The following is a 22,482-nucleotide window of genomic DNA, read 5'->3' on the forward strand; positions in this document are numbered from 1 at the left end:
AATAATACTGTAGTGTATATTTAAAAGTTGCTGAGAGGGCTTCCCTGGTAGCGCAGTGGTTGAGAGTCCGCCTGCCAATGCAGGAGACACGGGTTCGTGCCCCGGTCCGGGAAGATCCCACATGCCGCGGAGCGGCTGGGCCCACGAGCCATGGCCGCTGAGCCTGCGTGTCCGGAGCCTGTGCTCCGCAATGGGAGAGGCCACAACAGTGAGAGGCTCGCGTACCGCAAAAAGTAAATAAATAAAAGTTGCTGAGAGAGTAGATCTTAAAAGTTCTTATCACAAGAAAAAAATTGTAATTATGTGAGGTGATGGATATTAACTAACCATTATGGTAATCATTTTGCAATAGATACATATACTGAATAATTATGTTGTGCACCTTAAGCTACTTCAATGTTACATTTCAATTATACATCAATAAAACTGGAGAAAAAAATATATGTATATATATATATATATATATATTCTCTTATCTTATTCATTACAATATATCCTTCTCATCCATATTCCTCTCCTCCACGAACAACAAAGAAATATTCCCACAGAAAATTTTTGTCAAGGAGAATTTAGAAACTTTTAAATATTTTACAGATGAAAGAGTTGTGATTCTTTATAGCAATTGTATTACATAAAGTTTTCTGAACAATTTGTTTAGCACCCTTGTAAAGATCTCTTGCTAATTACATTAATACTAAAGAAAATTATGCACCAGTTCACCTTTGTGAAACCACTTTAGAGTTAACTCTGAGATAGTGGCTCTCAGTTAGGGACGATTTTGCCCCCCAAGGACATTTGACAATGTCTGGAGACACTTTTAGTTGTTACAGTGTAGGGGAGAGGTAGAAGTGATATCTCTGGCATCTTATGAGTAGAAGCCAGGAATACAGATGAGCATCGTACCATGCACCAGACAGACCCTCCACAACAAAGAACTACCTGAGGCAAAATGTCACTAGTGTCCTCCTCTAAAATATTGACATTTACTCACTTCATTACCTATATCTCTTCCATGTTACAACAGACTAGGAAATACTAGAGAACTGTGAAACTGTGTGTATCTATATGGGATGCTTGGACTTCTAGAATGAAGGAAATGCTGAATACTCTAAGACCATCATGATACTTTCCTGAAATAAAAAAAAAACTACAAATCAAGCTCAATCTATACCTCAAGGCCTACCACATTTTATTAGGAGCAGTGGGTTGATATACCCAGAGTTAACCAGAACCATTTCAGCTACAGCACTATCTGTTATTCATTCCCTCTGTGTAAGACTGACTTTTTCTAAGATGTCTAATTTATTTTTCCTGTTTGTAATTTTGCAGTAAAACTGAAACTTTCACTTTCCTTTTAGTGCTCACAATACTCTTTCATAATGCTCAAAACTGTCAAGTACTTTTCCTTTAACAGTCTGTTAAATTCCTATAATTCTAGTAAAAATTTATTCTTGTGGCCATCATTTATTTATTTAACAAATATGTATAAATTACATGTATGTATAATATGTACAAGATACTTTACTACTACTATTCAAGTGCTATATCTCCACAGCAATTTTGTCCCAATAAGAAAGATAAATCATGTATGGTTCAAAATAATGCAAAATTCAAAACTGAAAGGAACATAGCACTCTGATGAAATATTATGGGAGTTATGGAAGAAGAGATTATAGATATTTGTCAGAAACCAAGAAAGTTACCTAGAGAAGTGGTACTTTAAAAAGTTCAAACAATACATAGTATTTGAACTGGCAGAATTTTTCTAGAGGGAATGAAAAGAAGGGAACCCTAGGCAAAGAGTTGGACAAGGGTTGGTGTAGAGACGAGTGTGGGCTGTATATAAGACATCTAGAAGTACTGTAAAGTATAGGGTGCGTTATCTGAAAAGGGGTGCTAAGAGTGACATTATAAGGGATTGTATTTTCAAAGCCTTGAATTTCAGGCTGAAGAATTCAGATATTATGTTAGAGGCATTGAGAAATCATCTTAAGTTTGTGGTCAAGTGAATGTCAGGCTCTGAGCCAGATTTTAGGAGATATTTGGCAGTGTGTAAAACTGGTTGGATCAGTGAGCAATTTAAAGCAAATTATGTCTCTATGATAAAGTTGAGCCACTAGGAAGATCTTAAGAAGAAAACATAGCAGTAAAAATATAGATAATAAATGCGTCAACATTTTGCCTATATTCTAATTCATAAATTTCTACAATTGTGGGCTCTAGAGTGCATTACTTTAAGTGCATTTTCTCTGTATCTCATTTATGATCCTTACTTTTTTAGCTTAAATTAATTGTCTCTCCAATATTTTATTCCAGTTATTAGAATAACTAAAAGTTATGAAATAAAGAAATTTATAATTTAGATATTTGTAATAATTAAATAATAAAATAAATAGAATTTATCAAATGAAACTCTCCTATATTAATATTCTGAAGTGGTGATGTAAAATGCATAGTTTTGATTCGATATTGTTGATAGAGTTAGTTGTGCTTGGGAGGGCAGAAACAAATTCAACTAGTTGATGGCTTCAGAACTGAGATGGATTTCTTAGGAAAAGGCATCAGGAAGGCTGCTTGTCAAATTTCATCATTAGATAGGACATTTTAACACTCTGAAAGCTCATTTTTGGAAAAAAGCCTTCATATCAACATTTAAAAGAAAAAATTAAAAAAACTAAACTCGTGTTTCTAAACATTTTCAAGCTATTTATGTTTTTGATGCTTTTTTAAAGAACATTTATCAAAAGCAACATGAAATGGATTCATCATGGGGACACAAAATGAAATAATAAACAATGAAATGAACACATTTAAAGTTGTTCTAGGTTTTATAAATCTGCCATGGGATGCCTTAAGCATTTAATGTTTATTTAACAAACATATAACATTAATACATGATGTATAGGTTAGTTCAAATATAATGATTTACCATAAAACTATAAGACAATGTAGACGTTGACATCGTATTTCCTGTTTGTTAGCCATTTAGTCAACTACCAGGTTCATTTTTATTTAATACATTATCTAATCTTTAAAATGTCCCTTCACATATAATTTTGGTAAATATGAGAAAGGCCAAAATCGTCATCATTCAATCACCATCATCATCAACAATAAAAAATTTAATAATCCTTAAGTTATTGGTATATTTTGAAATATATTTAACTTGAGAAAACTTGAATGAAAAAATAAGAAGTTCTCCATGAAATTTCTCCTTTAGGATGAGGATATTTTGTTTGTAGCTTTTGTTAATGAAAAGGAAAAAATATTTAAAAAATTGTTTTAATTTTCCTGATATCACCAATTTTGTTTGATTTTTATCAGTGTTGGTGAATAGTATATGTCCTAGGCAAAAACTACAAAGAAAATCTCCTTAATATTCTTTCTACTTATTTCATAGTTTCCTTGTTTGTATTCTCAAAAAAGGATAGAAAGGGTTTGCTAAAATTTTTAAAAATTTTTCATTGGGGTATAGTTGCTTTACAATGTTGTGTTAGTTTCTACTGTACAGCAAAGTGAATCAGCTATATGTATACATATATCCCCTCTTTTTTGGATTTCCTTCCCATTTAGGTCACTGCAGAGCACTGAGTAGAGTTCCCTGTGCTATACAGTAGGTTCTCATTAGTTATCTATTTTATACATTGTATCAATAGTGTATATATGTCAATCTCCATCTCCCAATTCATCCCACCTCCCCTTTCCAGCTTGGTATCCATACACTTGCTCTCTACGTCTGTGTCTCTATTTCTGCTTTGCCAATACGATCATCTATACCATTTTTCTAGATTCCACATATATGTGTTAATATACGATATTTGTTTTTCTCTTTCTGACTTACTTCACTCTGTGTGACAGACTCTAGGTCCATCCATGTCTCTACAAATGACCCAATTTCATTCCTTTTTTATGGTGGAGTAATATTGCATTGTATATATGTACCACATCTTTATCCATTCCTCTGTTGATGGACATTTAGGTTGCTTCCACATCCTGGCTATTGTAAATAGTGCTGCAAAGAATATTGGGGTGCACGTGCCTTTTTGAATTATGGTTTTCTCTGTGCATATGCTGGGTCCTATGGTAGTTCTATTTTTAGATTTTTAAGGAACCTCCATACTGTTCTCCATAGTGGTTGTATCAATTTACATTCTCACCAACAGTGCAAGAGGGTTCCCTTTTCTCCACACCCTCTCCAGCATTTATTGTTTCTAGATTTTTTGATGATGGCCATTCTAACCAGCGTGAAGTGATACCTCATTGTAGTTTTGATTTGCATTTCTCTACCAATTAGTCATTCTGAGCATCTTTTCATGTGCCTCTTAGCCATCTGTATGTCTTCTTTGGAGAAATGTCTATTTAGGTCTTCCACCCATTTTCTGATTGGGTTTTTTTTTTTTTTTTTTTTTTTTTTGATATTGAGCTGCATGATCTGTTTGTGTATTTTAGAGATTAATCCTTTGTCAGTTGCTTTGTTTGCAAATATTTTCTCACATTCTGAGGATTGTCTTTTCTTCTTGTTTATGGTTTCTTTTGCTGTGCAAAAGCTTTGAAGTTTCATTAGGTCCCATTTGTTTTTTTGTTTGTTTGTTTTTATTTCCATTTCTCTAGTAGGTGGGTCAAAAGAGATCTTGCTGTGATTTATGTCAAAGAGTTATCTGCCTATGTTTTCCTCTAAGAGTTTTATAGTGTCTGGCCTTACATTTAGGTCTTTAATTCATTTTGAGTTTATTTTTGTGTATGGTGTTAGGTAGTATTCTAATTTCATTCTTTTACATGTAGCTGTGCAATTTTCACAGCACCATTTATTGAAGAGGCTGTTTTTTCTCCATTGTATATTCTTGCCTCCTTTGTCATAGATTAGGTGACCATATGTGCGTGGGTTTATCTCTGGGCTTTCTATCCTGTTCCATTGATCTATATTTCTGTTTTTCTGCTAGTACCATACTGTCTTGATTATTGTAGTTTTCTAGTATAGTCTGAAGTCAGGGAGCCTGGTTCCTCCAGTCCTGTTTTTCTTTCTCAAGATTGCTTTGGCTATTCAGGGTCTTTTGTGTTTCCATACAAATTGTAAACTTTTTTGTCTAGTTCTGTGAAAAATGCCATTGGTAATTTTATAGGGATTGTGTTGAATCAGTAGATTGCTTTGGGTAGTATAGTCATTTTCACAATATTGATTCTCCCAATCCAAGAACACAGTATAGCTCTCCATCTGTTTGCTAAACATCTTTGCATTCAGAAGGTATGTTACCTTCCTAATAATGATAAAAATAATGCCAAGCATGTATAATGAATTATCTGATTTAATCCTTACTCCCATCCCCCAAAATAAGAAGTACAGTTTCCAGATGAGGAAATTAAAGTTTAAAGTGACTAGCATGAAGTCACATAGGGGAACTTGGATTCCAACCTAGCCTTGCACTTCAAAAAATAAGATATTGATTCTCAAAGTCACATTGTATTCAAAATACATTTTGTTAAAAATGTTTATATTTCACCCCAGAAGTTTTTAATCTGTATTGTGACAACAAACATTGTGGTCTCCTAAAGTATGGGCCCATCTGTCTATAGGCATAGCTTACACACCATCTCAAGGAATCCATGGACTCTGATCACCACCCACTCATGGGCTCTAGTGTGAGCATCCTAGACTGAAAACAAGAACTAATACTTCCCTGGTGGCACAGTAGTTAAGAATCTACCTGCCAATGCAGGGGACATGGGCTTGATCCCTGGTCCAGGAAGATCCCACATGCTACAGAGCAACTAAGCCTGTGTGCCACAACTACTGAGCCTGTGCTCTAGAACCCATGAGCCACAACTACTGAGCCCGTGTGCCACAACTACTGAAGTGCATGCTCTAGGGCCCCTGTGCTGCAACTGCTGCGCTTGCTGCAACTACTGAAGCTCACGTGCCTACAGCCCATGCTCTGCAACAGGAGAAGCCACCGCAATGAGAAACCACACACTGCAACAAAGAGTAACTCCTGCTCACTGCAACTAGAGAAAGCCTGCATGCAGCAACGAAGACCCAACACAGCCATAAATAAAAAACAAAACAAAACAAACAAGAACAACAGGAACTAAATCACAAATTAAAAAATATTAGGCATCATAAAAGAAAACTGAAAAGGCATTTTGGAGGGCAGGATAAAACTTTCTGCACTTAATAATCATTTAAATCATTGGCCTAGTTCCTGAAAATATAAACAAAATTTTCCCTTTTAAAAAGAAATGCAAGGTTTATCCTTAGTATATTACTAGAGATTTAAAATTATCCTACCTTGCAATTATAATATAAAAACATTGGATTCTTTTACAAATTTAAGATATATTATGAAATTATATGTATTATATTTCCTGTATTATGACAAATCTTGCTACTTTGGCATTCTATGAATTACCTCATTATCAACTCATTCCTAACTCATCAATTATTCCCAACTATGTCAAAAGGAATGACATAATAAGAAAATGGAAGTATGATTAAATCATATAGAGTGGTGGTGTCCAATACAGTAACAACCAGTCATATGTGGCTATTTAAATGTAAATGTAAATTGATTAAAATTAAATAAAATTTAAACAGCAGTTCCTTAGAAGATCCACACTGCAAATTCTGAGTAGCTATATGTAGCTAGCTATTGGCTACTATTTTAGGACAGATATAGAACATTTCCATCATCACAGTAACTTCTTTTAGACAGTGCTAGTGTGGAAAGATTATGCAAGAGTGATATAAATCATTACTGTTACCGATCCTTATTTACTTATATAAATCATCACTGTTGCTCAGGTTATACATTTTCTTTTATGGTGGTGGGAAAGAAGTCTAGAAATAAAACACCATCATTGTAGCTTTGTTTGGTTGTTTGTTGGTTGTTTAGCTTTCATGCTCTCAGTTGAGAATTAAGAATCTTTCATTTTCTGATTATAATTTCAAGAAGGGAATTGTCAGAGGAAGATATCTCAAAATGATTAGATAAGACAATAAACACAAAGAGAAAATAGAAGTCAAGAATCCAGTGAAAATGGTGAAACAGAAGTCTTCACTTATTCTAGATTAATTTTAGTAAACTCAAAAATCAATAAGTGAAAAATTTGTTTATAAGGGAAAAAAAAGGAAGAATTTCATCACGTAATATTTTGCAACATGATTTTGCTAAAAAGAATATATGACAATACTCTTTCATCTTTGATAATTTCTGCGCATAAGAATTTATACAGTTTACAAGTGGAAAAATGTTGTAGGTATTTGATGATAAAGAAATTAAAGCATTCATTAAAAAAAAATAATTAGTGCTTATAAATCTAAAAATGAAAATGTTTTACAATTTTGGAAAAAAGATATTTTTACTCCCTTCGAAAAAATTATGAACCATCAAAGTTTTTTAAAGTATTACATTCTGACAACGCAGGTGCAGGAAGAACCAGAAGCAATGATAAATACAACACATTAAGAATGTATTTGAAATCTGAACTCCGTATTTACAATATGGATATGTTCCAGGATCATGCATGACACTTGTTGCCCATTTTGGGTAGATATATCATCAAACCCAGAAAAATATGAAATAGAAATTCAGGTTTGCTATATTTAAATTCTTATTAAAAGTCTAATAAAGTTGTTTTACACTATCCCTTTCTCCTTTATTATTACATCTACACATTATTCAAAAAATAACTTAAAAACCTAAAAACAAAAACCCTAAGAATAAAATGTCTATTAGACCCAGGTGATGAATGGTAATTACATTCTTTCCTGATCTTATCAAGGATTAATGTAATAAAGTTTAACATATTTATTGATTATATTTGTCTTAATTACAAATGTAATCAAATTCATAATAATTTGTAATTACAAATTTACGAATATGAACAAAATTCCTGAAGATGAAAAATAAACTCTGAGGACTGACACTACCTGACTTGAAGACTTAACATAAAGCTCCCTTAATCAAGAGAGTGTGGTATTGGTGAAAAAATAAACAAATAGATCAATGGAACAGAATAGAAGGCCAGAAAGAACCTTACATAAATATAGTCATCTGACTTTTACTGAAGGAGCAAAGGCAATTCAATGAAGAAAGGACAGTCTTTTTAACAAATGGCACTGGAACAACTGGTCATCCATATGAAAAGACATGGATCTAAACACAGACTTGACATCTTTCACAATAATTAATTCTAAATGCATCATAGATCTAAATGTAAAATGCAAAACTATAAAACTTCTAGAAGATAACATAGGAAAAAACTAGGTGACCTTGAGTTTGGTTTTACACTTTTTAGATATAACACCAACAGCATAATCTCTGGGAAAAAAACTGATAAGCTAGAATTCATTAAAATTAAATGTTTGCTCTTGAGAAAAATCACTGTTAAAAGAATGAAAAGACAAGGGGGGAAGTATTTGCAAAGGACATATCTGACCAATGACTGGTATCCAAGGTGCACAAAAACCTCTTAAAATGCAACAATAATAATAAAAAAAAAAAAATTAAAAAATTTCCAAAGATCTAAGCAGACACCTCAACAAATACACACAAATGGAAAATAAGCATATGAAAAGATGCTCAGCATCAAATGTCATTATTGAATTGCAAATTAAAACAATAAGGAGATACCACTATACACTATTTACAGTGGCCGAAATCTGAAACACTGACACCACCAAATGCTAATGAAGACGTGGAGTAACAGGAACTCTCATTCACTGCTGGTGGGAATGCAGAATGATTCAGCCACCCTAGAGGATAGTTTGCAGTTTCTTACAAACTCAACATGGTCTTCCCATAATAAGATATATAGTATAAGGTAAACATATTTCTTTTTATGGTCACTTTATCTGTCTTTTGATAAAATGTGGTTTAATTAAAATTCAAATGACTTTTTTACTTGAAGGAGCTGAAAACTTACGTTTACACAAAAACCTGTGCATGAATATTTATAGTAGTTGTTTTCATAATTGCCAGAATTTAGAAGTAACTAAGATATCCTTTAGTAGGGGAATGGATAAACACACATTGGTACATGCAGACAGTGAAATATTATACAGCAATAAAAAGAAATGTGCTATACGCCACAGAAAGACATATTGGAATCTTAAATGCATATTGCTAAATGAAAGTGGACTGTCTGAAAAGGTTACATCCTATATAATGCCAACTATATGACATTCTAGAAAAGGCAAAACTGTACAGTCAATTAAAAGACCGATGTTTGTCAAGAAATTGCGGGGAGGAAAGGAGCAATCAAGAAGTAAAGCACAGGGGTTTAAGGGCAGTGAAATTATTTTGTATGATATTGTAACTATGGCTACATGACATTATACATTGGTCAAGAACTATACAACATAAAGAGTGAACTCTAATGTAAATTATAAATTTTAGTTAACAATAATCTATCAATATTAGTTCATCAATTGTAAAAGATATACCACAATAATGCAAAACGTTAATAATAGGAGAAACTGTGAGGGAGTGGGATAAGAGTGTATTTGGGACCTCTGTGCTTTCTGATCAATTTTTCTGTTAACTAAAAACTGCTCTAAAAAATAAACCCTATTGATTAAAAAAAAAAAGTCTATTGAACCCAGATTGTAAATAGTAAAGACAATCTTTGCTGATATATTAAGAGCTAATACAATAAAGTTTAATATATCAATTGATTACAGTAGTTTTCTAACCATATGTTTTTCTCTTAGAAAAATCTGTGTGTGTGTGTGTGTGTGTGTGTGTGTGTGTGTATTATAGTTCATTCAGAAAGTAAAACTAGAACAATCTGAAAGTATTGGGACATTAAATATGCAGTCTCTTTGAAAAAAATCAGCTTTTAACTATCTTTTAAAAATATATTTATAAAATGGAATTAGTTTTTAAATTGAAAGTTTAAAATATTAGATAGTAATAATTTATGTTTATTTTCTCAATATTAGGTTTTACTTGCCAAAATCATTTGTCTCATTTGATTATTCCATTTTTATTCTCTATTAAAATGACTCAAAATTATCTTCAAAAGGTACATTGACATCTGTACTATATATGGATCACATCATTTAGGGACTATTTTTGACTGTCTTTTTGTGAAATTAATTTGCATGCTTAAGATAATGTTAAAACTTCTAAAAAGTTTCATAAATACAGATTTTATAAACTTGATTAAGAAAGACCACTTGAGAGTATATTATTTTAATCTATGAATTTCTTAATTTTTAAACTTGAGAATCTACTCACAAACATATACACTCCTCTTCACTGGGCTTTAATAACACAAAAAATGTTATTTCTATTAATAATACAAACTTTACAGTAACATTTTTAATCTCTGCCCTTAGATAACTTAAAATATTTGGTGATCCAATTACTTTTAGTATTTTGATACTGCAAGGACTAAATAAAATATTCTTATCATATATAAAAGAAGACAAATTAACTCATGACCAACATGTGCCAGTAATACATTACTATGGGTAATATAATAAATGAATGTCTCTTCCTTGAAAAAGTTGAAAAATAGAGGTTGGGATCTCAAGTAGAGGTTGTACATTAGCCCACCTTTCTTAATGTAGTTAAATGTATTTTTTGTGAAGCGACATAGATCACTTCATGATTCTAGCATGTACACATTTCACGAGCTTTGCAAAATATTTTGGGCTCTATTAAAAATACTTCCAAGGCATCCTCATATATAAATGTGGCATTTTGTTACTTAAAAGAACCATTTATTTTAATTTGGAAAATTTAATCTAAAGATAGTTTTCATTTCACCTTTCCTGGTTCCTTTTATATTCTGTGCCTCTGGGCCATAGAAAATTTGTGGTAGACAAAATAATTAGAAAATCAGCATTTTACAAATGAGATGCCAGATGAGTGAGATATGTTATTTTAAAATGCAACTTGTAACATTCACCTTTATGTGTAATATGGCCTGAAAAATTTAATCAAGTGCTTTCTATAATAAATAGAAAAGTAGTGGAAGCATAGTTGATACAACTAACACAGGACAATTTAGAAGACGCTGACCTGGGCTAAAGAGGTATGCAGGTTTGTGTAGGGAGGATTGAGTAGGTGGGAATTAATTATCTTTTATAAATTAAAAAGGACAAATGCCAAAATCTGCACTTAATGAAGAATCTCTGCCTACATTTGAAAATATTTCTGTTCTATATCATGTATATCTATAGTGGAAATGAAGTTATAAACAAAATAATAAGAAGCCTCCAAACCCATCTGTATTGAATCTCTTCTGTTATACACAGAATTTTATTTTTTACTCTATTTTATTGAAACAAGTAGAACCAAAGGTAGACTGATAAAGTACATTAGATGGTCCAGAAAAGTAGTAGACATGTATAGTCAAGAATTCAGTTCCTCTAGGCACAAAGTAATTCCGTCTAAAAGAGCAAAACAAGAAAGGAATCTTTTTAGAAATACATTTTTTAACATAATATGTTAAAGAGAGACTGGATTAATTGTACTATTTATTTGCACATTAACTAGAACGGAAATAAAAGCCTCAAGACGGCAAACATCGGGACTGTAAACTGACCATTTAACTCTTTATATTATTATAGTAATGAATCCAGGAGCGTTCTGGTTATTAAAGGTATATAATGCATTTCTCATTTTTAGTCATTAACCTAATTGATCTCATCTAAAACACACAATTTCAACACTGCAGCTTCCAAAGTCACTCCCTCCCTTCATTTCTTTTTTTTTTCTTACCAGTTGCTTACACTGAATTTGTTTAGGCTCACAAGCAGGTTCTCTTCTATAACTTATTTTAACTATGTATTGTTTTAAAAGTTGATGATGTGCATGTATAGTTACTTATTTTATAGGCAAAGCATGGCACAAAAGAAATACTAAACAAATATTACTGATAGCATAAGATTTCATGATTTAATGATTATCTATAATGTACCTTACAACACATATACACTTAAAATTTGCGTTCTTATTTATCCTTACTGGCAGTTCAGTGCCACAGTACCAAAATGCTTTCTCAGAACACTCATTACTCTGAAATATTTTACTAATCTGTCTCTTGTATGTTCCTTTTCAATAACAGTTGATTTTCATGTAATTTTGTCAATGTCACACATAGAAAATGAATATTCACTTATTTTCTTCTTTTCTGTGTTTTGTACATAGTCCTTTCTGTTAGTGGAGATACAATAGTCTTACTGAGAATGAAATAAAATCTGACTTATATAATCTGTTCATCTAAAATTTAAATCAGACAAATAAAAAGTTATTCTTTTAAAGGGATTTGTATAAAAATAGGAAGATGAATTAGAATTTCCATCTAAAAAAAAAAAAAATAGAGTAGCTTTTTCCAGTGCTCAGGTGCAAAGTATGCTATTACCTATTATTTGATATTTGCAAGTATTTGTGGTTCACAGTGAAAAGATCTACATTTTCTTAAATTTCAAATTTAAAGAAACTCTCTTCCATCACAGTGACATTAAAATTTAAGATTAATATTTTATAAGGAAATGATTGCTGTGATATATTGTATAGGCTGAGTCCTATTAAACTGTATATCACAGGGTAACAGATTTAAAACATTTAGCCCTAGAAACATAACTCCTCCTCCAATTTGTTCTCATCATGTTCCTTAGCACTATGTGTTTAACCCTTATGTCTTATTTCTCATCAAACTTGCCTTTCCACAATAACACAGGATTTTTATTTCAGGTGTAGTAATAACTTCCCATTATTGTAGGGATATACACTTACTCTTGTCAGTCACCACAGAAAACAATGGCATCTCTTCTGCTCTGGGGGTCCAAAAAGCTGTTCCACTATTTGGGCCAGTCTTTGCAGTTACTCATAATAGGAACATTGCAAAATCATGTGGAATCCTAAATTTATGTCACATAAATTCTAGACTAACCACCTTTTTCCTTTTCCAATTCTTCTTTCTATTTTCCCCCACCTGCATCCATGGAATTTCCACATCATACATACTGCAATGTGCATTTATGTGGAGCCATGATCTGTTGTCTCTAGAAATATATATTGAGATCCTTTTATCACTATTCTTAGGTGTTTATGAAGACCACACCCAATTTGATCACTTTGTTCTAATTTTGATGCAAACTGGTACTAAATGTCCCTCTCCACTTTCCATTCCTCAGTTCACCCCTGGGGAATGTTCTACATCCCTAAAGGAACATTAAGTATTATTATCAGTTAGTTTTAATTAACTTCACGTACTTGAATGATGGTATGCTAAAATGCTAGGAAAAATAATTTATATAGATCTGGTCTCTGCCTTCTAGCCATTTACATATTAAACCATGATAGAATGAGTTGTTATTTTTAATTGGCCATCAAGTATAACATTTTTCATGTAAAGCTTTATAAAAATTGTCTTCCTCCATGAAGTTTGCTTAATAATGCACAATGAAATATGGTGAACAGCTAAAAATGCTCAGAAAGTATATATTTGTAATAGTTCCATTTTGGACTCCCAAGAAAGTGAAAATGACTTTGGAAGCTAACAACTGGCATCTTATAACTAGGCTGAACAGATATAAACAATTCTCTAGAATCTAAACAATAATCAGATAAGGTCAGTCTATGCCTGTGGGGTGGAATAAGAAAAGGCAAGTTTATTCCATAACCAGGTCTAAAAGGGGACACAGACCAAGATGTTCAGCAACTACATAAATTAGCATGATTAACCACACATCTTTATAATAGCAAATCTAATTTTGTTTTAATATTTGTGCTTTGTAGGTAAAAGTTACCAACATACACATCACTGAATTGCCCCCAATCCTGACAGCATCTAATTCAGAACCCTCTTCACAATATTTAGAACAAACCCAAATTCTCTAACAAGTCTCTCCTAACTCTTTCTTACCTACACCCAGAGATTCATCTGGTATGTTGTCTTCTGTGCCACAGCAAACTAAATAAACACAATTTTGCTAGACTACTGGTAGGTTTCCGGGGCTCTCTGGCTGGTGATCTTTAATATTCCTTATGACTTGATTTTTATTATTTTTCTTTTATTATATATTGAAAATTACAGTTGAATTAGTAATCAAAGATTATTTTTAAACGGTCTTATTTGGCTTTATATATAAGTGAAAAAAAGTTTAAATTTAAATGCTTGTGATCTGGGTCCTCTAGACACATCAAATTACATAATTTTCCATATTTGAAAGACATATTGATTAAATAAAAAGAAATATAAAAGAAATGTTGCTATAGACTGAATGTTAATGTTTCCTCAAAGTTCATATGCTGAAACCTAATCCCCAATGTGATAATATTAGGAGGTAAGGACTTTGGAAGATCATAACTGGGATTAGTACCCCAACGAAGGAGATCGCAGAGACTCCTTAGCCCCTTCTGCTGCATGTGGACATAGAAGATGGCCAGCTACGAGCCAGAGTGAGGGTCCTCACCAGACACTGAATGTGCCTCCTCCTTGATCTTGAATTTTTGGCCCCCAAGACAGTGAGAAATAAATTTCTGTTGCTTATAAACCACCAAGTCTATGGTGTTTTTGTTATAGCAGCCTGAACCTGAGGCACGAGATAGATGGGCCCCAGGGTCAGCAGCTGGATTTTGTTCTCTGTGGACAGAAGCTCCAAAATATCAATAGCAGGACAATCGAGAGAAGAGACTGGGCCCTGCCCAGATAAAAGACCACATATTCCTCATACTCGAAATCAAGGAGACCTCCCCGACTACACACGTGCAGAAAGGCTCCCTGGAGGTCAAAAAGGGAGGGGGTGCCACCCATAGTAAGTGATGTCAACTACCCATAGGCCTCTTCGCTAGAATCCATCTTGGCTAAGAGATGCGCATGCACACAGGAGGACCCTGAGATATACTAAATACAGACGCAGAACTAGGTAAAGCAAGATGACTGGTCAAAGGAAACCCAGAAGAAATGCCCCATAAAAGTGATTCAAACTACCATGATGGCATGACTCTCTGAGTCCACCCATGTGTTCATCCACATGTACTGTACTCTTTTTCCTCCTAATAAATACTTTATCTGTTTCACTACTTTCCATCTCTGTGGAAATTCATTTCTACACAGCTGAAGGGCCAGGGCCTTGTCACTGGTCACTAGTCCCTGATGGTCTGGTGGCTAGGATTCAGCGCTCTCACTGCCATTGACTGACCTCAATCTCTAGCCAGGAACCAAAATCCTGCTTCAAGCCACTGCAGGCCAAAGCCACCCGAGATCAAACCAACTAAGAAAGAAGACAGTTGATATTTATTGAAGGCTTACTGAATGCCATAAACTTGTCTAGTTTGGACCTCACAGAAATTAATTCTCTAGTTTATAATCAAAGCTCAAGCAGTTTCAGTAATTGTTGCAAGGTCTCACTGCAAATAAATGTTGAAATTTGGAAATAATCTCAGTTTGGGCTCTAAAATATGTTTGTCTTCAAATTTGCCTCAATAAGAACAGGAAGGAAATTAATGAAACTAATCTAATATAATTGAAAGTATTCTTAAAATTTTAATAATTTAATAACTACTAAACTAAGAATAATTAAAATATAACAAATAATTAAAAAATAATGATCTGATTGACATTTTCTCTATTAAAATGTAAAAAGAAAAGAATGGTACTCCTGGTACTTCTCTGATCTTTTCTCATGATACTCTCTACTTTCCACTCTACCCTGGTCTCACTGATACCCTTTCTGCTTCTAGAAACATAAAAATAACACACATGTTCCTATCTCAGGGCCTTTGTACTTGTTCTTCCCAGTGAATTGTATGTATATATTTTGTTCGAATATTTAAACATATTAATTTAGTTAAAATATTATTTATTTAAATATATTTATATATAATGTAATATATTAAAGTATAAGTAATGTATTATATAATATATTCATATAAATATAACATTATAATATATTTAAATGATATATTATGTAATATTATTATATAGTATGTAATGATATAATTTAATGTGATACTATATGTGATAAAATATATATTTATATATAAATGCATTATATATATATGTTAATACACACACACATTCACTATCCTTGACTTCCATTCTAACTTCACTCCTTATCACCGCCCTGCTTTATTTTTTTCCTACAGACTTAATACATAGCATGCTATATGATGTATTTATTTATTTATTTATTGCGGTACGCGGGCCTCTCACTGTTGTGGCCTCTCCCGTTGCGGAGCACAGGCTCCAGATGCGCAGGCTCAGCGGCCATGGCTCACGGGCCCAGTCGCTCCGCGGCATGTGGGATCTTCCCGGACTCTCAACCACTGCGCCACCAGGGAAGCCCCTATATGTTGTATTTATTAATTTTGATTTTCAGTCACTCCTACCTAGAATGGATATTATAAGCGAACTGGAGTTTGTTGCTTTGGTCGTAGTGGTGATTTTGACACTTGGAGACAATCTCAGTTTGTTTTGTTAAAGTTGTCCTTTTTTGGTCACCTCTGTAACCCCAGTGCCCAAAAGAATGCCTGTTTCATAGTAGGTACTCAATACATTCTTGTTGAACAAATAAATGAAAACAGACTACAATGAGGCATATTAGAAGACTAATATGTAGAGTTAACATTTTAAGGTTCAATGTAATTTCACATCACACACACAAATATAAACTTGAACTATAATTTATCACAGATAACAAACTCAACAAAAAAATCTCTAATATTGGAAAAAGACAAGTAATAGGATTCAGAAATAAAATTCTTTGTACTCTACTCTTTTCAACTTTGTTACATATTTCAATTCATTCATTTTCATTTTGATAAATATTTATAGATCACCTGCTATATCCCAAGGACATTGCTAAATACAAAAGCATCATGATTATAAGTCGACCATTTGCTAGTTGTGTGAACTTGGCCAAGTGACTCAACCACTATAATCTTCAGTGTTCTTATCCAAAAATTGCAAGTAAAGAGAGCAGTAACTATTCATCAGGCTATTATGCTGATGCCCTAACATGAGACAGCATGAGTTGAGATAATGCCAGCAAAGCATTCAGCACTGCCCGGGCTCACTGGAGTCATCCAATTTATGTTCTCATCAATTGTGAACAATAATGATGTTGATAAAGAAAACATAACAGATATGCCCCAGTGTTCATAAAGACTTAGCATATTTTAAAAAATAGAAAAAAAAATAGTATAATTTTAAAAGAACAGATGGTAAGCCACGTTTGCATATAATAACATTACATTTAGAAAGTTCATCAAGGCTTTTTCAGATTTCCACTTCTCACTGATTCTGCCAAAATTACTGCTCTTCCTGCCCAAAATTTGGAAGATAATTAGGAGTTTTAACCTTCTGATATCTTCTTTCTTTTTCTTCCTTGTCAAGAATGATAATCAAGCAAGGACTCCTTTCCTTTGAATGTGATTAATACTAATGAGGTCAGTTTTACTTCATTTGGCTATAGATTTTGCTGCACATTTGCTGTAACTTCAGAAAATTTTTGAAATGATTTTAAATGTAGATGCAGAGATTTGGCGCCAAATAAAGAGTTATGGAGTAGCGTTTACTTACAGTGTATTTCTAGCACCTGCATGGCCACCTGAGGGGTGGCATTGAGAGATTCATGGTCTACTCTGCAGATGACCGCCACGCCATCGTCGCTTCGGTCCACTCGGAAGTCCAGTGTGCTGCTGACCGTGAAAGTCTTGCGATTTGCATCTTCTTCCTTTAAATATTTTACATCTGAAAATAAAATATAAAATTTTAAATTCTGTGAAGTTCTCTTTCAAAATGTAACAGATTTCATTTATTCGAGACACACTGGAAGCCTCTTCTCCCGATCTTTACACAATTTTAAAAAGCAAATATTTGTTAGTTTCACATTTAATCCATTTCGTTTTGAGTAAACAGAAATAAAACTACTTCAGAAATACATTTTAAAAGTTAAATACAGAAATAAAAGGGCAGGTCACAGCACTTTTTTTTTTTTTATACTCCATTTGAAAAATCAGGCCATTTTACAATATTAATCTCTTTTCTTTAGATTTAAGTTTTATTAAAAGATAATCTTAATTCTCTGAACCACAAGCACAATTGAGAAGAGCAATTTCACAACAATCTGGGTATGCCTAAAAGGAAGCACAGTGTGTTTGAGCTATGATTTTAACATGAACACTGTGAGGTGAACATAATTGCTAAAGAATACCTAAGATGAGAAAGTTGTCATCTTTGGTAAAGAAGGAGAACAGTCATGTGAACATTTTGAATATTTAAATATCTATCTACCTATCTATATATATTTTCAATGAAATTTCTATTGAGAAAAATGCTCTTCACTTAGCTGAAGAATTCATTTCAGCCTGAATGAGAATACTTTCCTCAAGATGTGAATTCACTTATCAATACTTAAACTTACTGTGCATTATTCAGATTCATCATTGAATGATGCACTTAGGGATTATTTGTTCTCTGTGGAAAAGGGATTTAATAATATTTTCATTTAATTTGAAATTTCTCAAGTCTAAAGTAGCTGATGAGAAGAGGGCAATTTTAATGGCTTAGAAATCAAGATAACAGGCTAAGGTTAAGATATCTTTTAACAAGATCTTAAATATAGTTGAGGGAGAAAGCTGTTCGAATTCTTAGCATTTCATTTCAAATGAAAAATGATACTTTTTATGAAAAGACTTCTTTTGCACAATATGCATAAAATATTTGATTCTAGCATGTATTAAATATTTTTTAAATATTTATAAATATATCAATGATAAGAAATTAATGTAAGTTTAGCTTTTCCATTGTGCTCTATGCAAAGATTTCACTTGGAAAATAATATCAAATCTTATGTATTTTATGGGTAGATATTGCATGGTCCACTGCATTTTACTTATTTCCAGAGAAGAATGTCTTTACCTTATTGATTTTAAAAATAAATATTAGTAAAGTATAAAACTAGATAAATGTCACATGTCTTATTTTGAAACTATATGTTTATGACTGTGTTCAGAAATTAGGAAAATAATTATCTAATTAAGATTTTTACCACAAAAAGTTTTATGTAATTTAGGCTGTTTTGACACTAAGAAAAATTTCTAACATTTGGAAAGGCGGGAAAGAATATAAAATTTTCAACTCCATCTTTTAACTATAAATTAATCATACAGGATACAGGGCTTTCCATTAACATGTATCTTATGAAATATCTCATTTTTGTTAACTAAAGTCATTTATGAGATTTTTGCATTTGAAAATTAGATTCAACTTTAGTTAAAAAAATATTAGAGAAAAAGATGAAATGATCTCCTTTCAGTCAAAATATGTCAGGATAGGGAGAGGGGGAAGATGGCGGAAGAGTAAGACAAGGAGATCACCTTCCTCCCCACAGATACACTAGAAATACATCTACACATGGAACAACTCCTACAGAACACCTACTAAACACTGGCAGAAGAATTCAGACCTCCCAAAAGGCAAGAAACTCCCCACGTACCTGGGTAGGGCAAAAGAAAAAAGAATAAACAGAGCCAGAAGAATAGGGATGGGACCTGCACCAGTGGGAGGGAGCTGTGAAGGAGGAAAGGTTTCCACACACTAGGAAACCCCTTCGTGGGCGGAGACTGCGGGTGGCGGAGGGGGAAAGCTTTGGAGCCACGGCGGAGAGCACAGCAACAGGGGTGCAGAGGGCAAAGTGGAGAGATTCCCGCACAGAGGATCAGGTGCCAACCAGCACTCACCAGTCTGAGAGGCTTGTCTGCTCACCCGCCGGGGCGGGCAGGGCTGGGAGCTGAGGCTCACGCTTCAGAGGTTGGATCCCAGGGAGAGGACTGGGGTTGGTGGTGTGAACACAGCCTGAAGGGGTTAGTGCACCACGGCTAGCCAGGAGGGAGTCCGGGGAAAAGTCTGGAGCTGCCGAAGAGGCAAGAGACTTTTTCTTCCCTCTTTGTTTCCTAGTGCACCACGGAACGGGATTAATAGCACTGCCTAAAGGAACTCCAGAGACAGGCGCAAGCCGCGGCTAACAGCACGGACTCCAGAGACGTGCATGAGACGCTAAGGTTGCTGCTGCAGCCACCAAGAAGCCTGTGTGCGAGCACAGGTCACTCTCCACACCTACCTTCCGGGGAGCCTGTGCAGCCCGCCACTGCCAGGGTCCCGGGATCCAGGGACAACTTCCCCGGGAGAATGCACAGCGCACCTCAGGCTGGTGCAACATCACGCTGGCCTCTGCCGCTGCAGGCTCACCCTGCACTCCGTACCCCTACCTCCCCCCGGCCTGAGTGAGCCAGAGCCCCAGAATCAGCGGCTCCTTTAACCCCGTCCTATCTGAGCGAAGAACAGACCCCCTCCGGCGACCTACACGCAGAGGCGGGGCCAAATCCAAAGCTGAGCCCCTGGGAGCTGTGAGAACAAAGAAGAGAAAAGGAAATCCCTCCCAACAGCCTCAGAAGCAGCGGATTAAAGCTCCACAATCAACTTGATGTACCCTGCATCAGTGGAATACCTGAATAGACAACGAATCATCCCAAATTCAGAAGGTGGACTCTGAGAGCAAGATTTATGATTTTTTCCCCTCTTCCTCTTTTTGTGAGTGTGTATGTGTATGCTTCTGTGTGAGATTTTGTCTGTACAGCTTTGCTTTCACCATTTGTCCTAAGGTTCTATCCATCTGTTTTTTTTTTTTACTTTTTAAAAAAAAATTTTGTTAATAATTATTTTTCATTTTAATAACTTTATTTTATTATATCTTATTTTATTTTATCCTCTTTCTTTCTTCCTTCCTTCCTTTCTTCCTTCCTTCCTCTCTCTACCTCTCTCTCTCTTTCTTTCTTTCTTTCTCTTTCTCTTTCTCTTTCTCTTTCTCTCTCTACTCTCTCTCTCTCTCTCTCTCTTTCTTTCTTTCTTTTCTTTCTACTTTTTCTCCCTTTTATTCTGAGCTGTGGGGATGAAAGGCTCTTGGTGCTGCAGCCAGGAGTCAGTGCTGTGCCTCTGAGGTCAGAGAGCCAACTTCAGGACACTGGCCCACAAGAGAACTCCCAGCTCCATGTAATATCAAAAGGCAAAAATCTCCCAGAGATATCCACCTCAACACCAACACCCAGCTTCACTCAATGACCAGCAAGCTACAGTGCTGGACACTCTATGCCAAACAACTAGCAAGACAGGAACACAACCCCACCCATTAGCAGAGAGGCTGCTTAAAATCATAATAAGTCCACAGATACCCCCAAACACACCACCAGACATGGACCTGCCCACCAGAAAGACAAGATCCAGCCTCATCCACCAGAACACAGGCACTAGTTCCCTCCACCAGGAAGCCTACACAACCCACTGAACCAACTTTAGCCACTGGGGACAGACACCAAAAACAACAGGAAATACGAACCTGCAGCCTGCAAATGGGGGACCCCAAACACAATAAGATAAGCAAAATGAGAAGACAGAAAACCACACAGTAGATGAAGGAGTAAGATAAAAACCCACCAGACCAAACAAATGAAGAGGAAATAGGCAGTCTACCTGAAAAATAATTCAGAATAATGACAGTAAAGATGATCCAAAATCTTGGAAATAGAATAGAGGAAATACAAGAAACATTTAACAAGGACCTAGAAGATCTAAAGATGAAACAAGCAATGATGAACAACACAATAAATTAAATTTAAAATACTCTAGAAGGGATCAATAGCAGAATAACTGAGGCAGAAGAATGGTAAGTGACCTGGAAGATAATATAGTGGAAATAACTACTGCAGAGCAGAATAAAGAAAAAAGAATGAAAAGAACTGAGGACAGTCTCAGAGACCTCTGGGACAACATTAAATGCACCAACATTCGAATTATAGGGGTTCCAGAAGAAGAAGAGAAAAAGAAAGGGACTGAGAAAATATTTGAAGAGATTATAGTTGAAAACTTCCCTAATATGGGAAAGGAAATAGTTAATCAAGTCCAGGAAGCACAGAGAGTCCCATACAGGAAAAATCCAAGGAGAAACATGCCAAGACACATATTAATCAAACTGTCAAAAATTAAATACAAAGAAAACATATTAAAAGCAGCAAGAGAAAAACAACAAATAACACACAAGGGAATCCGCATAAGGTTAACAGCTGATCTTTCAGCAGAAACTCTGCAAGCCAGAAGGGTCTGGCAGGACATATTTAAAGTGATGAAGGAGAAAAACCTACAACCAAGATTACTCTACCCAGCAATGATCTCATTCAGATTTGATGGAGAAATTAAAGCCTTTATAGGCAAGCAAAAGCTGAGAGAATTCAGCACCATGAAACCAGCTTTACAACAAATGCTAAAGGATCTTCTCTAGGCAAGAAACACAAGAGAAGGAAAAGACCTACAATTACAAACCCAAAACAATTAAGAAAATACAAATAGGAACATACATATCGATAATTACCTTAAATGTAAATGGATTAAATGCTCCCACCAAAAGACACAGCCTGGCTGAATGGATAAAAATACAACACCCATATATATGCTGTCTATAAGAGACACACTTCA

The 22,482-nt window shown here is 34.4% G+C and overlaps 1 protein-coding gene across 1 annotated transcript in view; it reads right to left on the reverse strand.

Moving 5' to 3' along the window:
- Nucleotides 1–22,482, reverse strand: part of CADM2 (cell adhesion molecule 2) — a 240,398-nt gene that overhangs the window by 108,343 nt on the left and 109,573 nt on the right. Inside the window, exon 4 of the mRNA XM_033855945.2 lies at nucleotides 17,536–17,706. Within this exon, the coding sequence (XP_033711836.1) occupies nucleotides 17,536–17,706 (171 nt within the window). The remainder of the gene's footprint in view (nucleotides 1–17,535; nucleotides 17,707–22,482) is intronic.

This window comes from Tursiops truncatus, chromosome 4 (genome assembly GCF_011762595.2).
Source record: "Tursiops truncatus isolate mTurTru1 chromosome 4, mTurTru1.mat.Y, whole genome shotgun sequence".
Lineage (NCBI taxonomy): Eukaryota > Metazoa > Chordata > Mammalia > Artiodactyla > Delphinidae > Tursiops > Tursiops truncatus.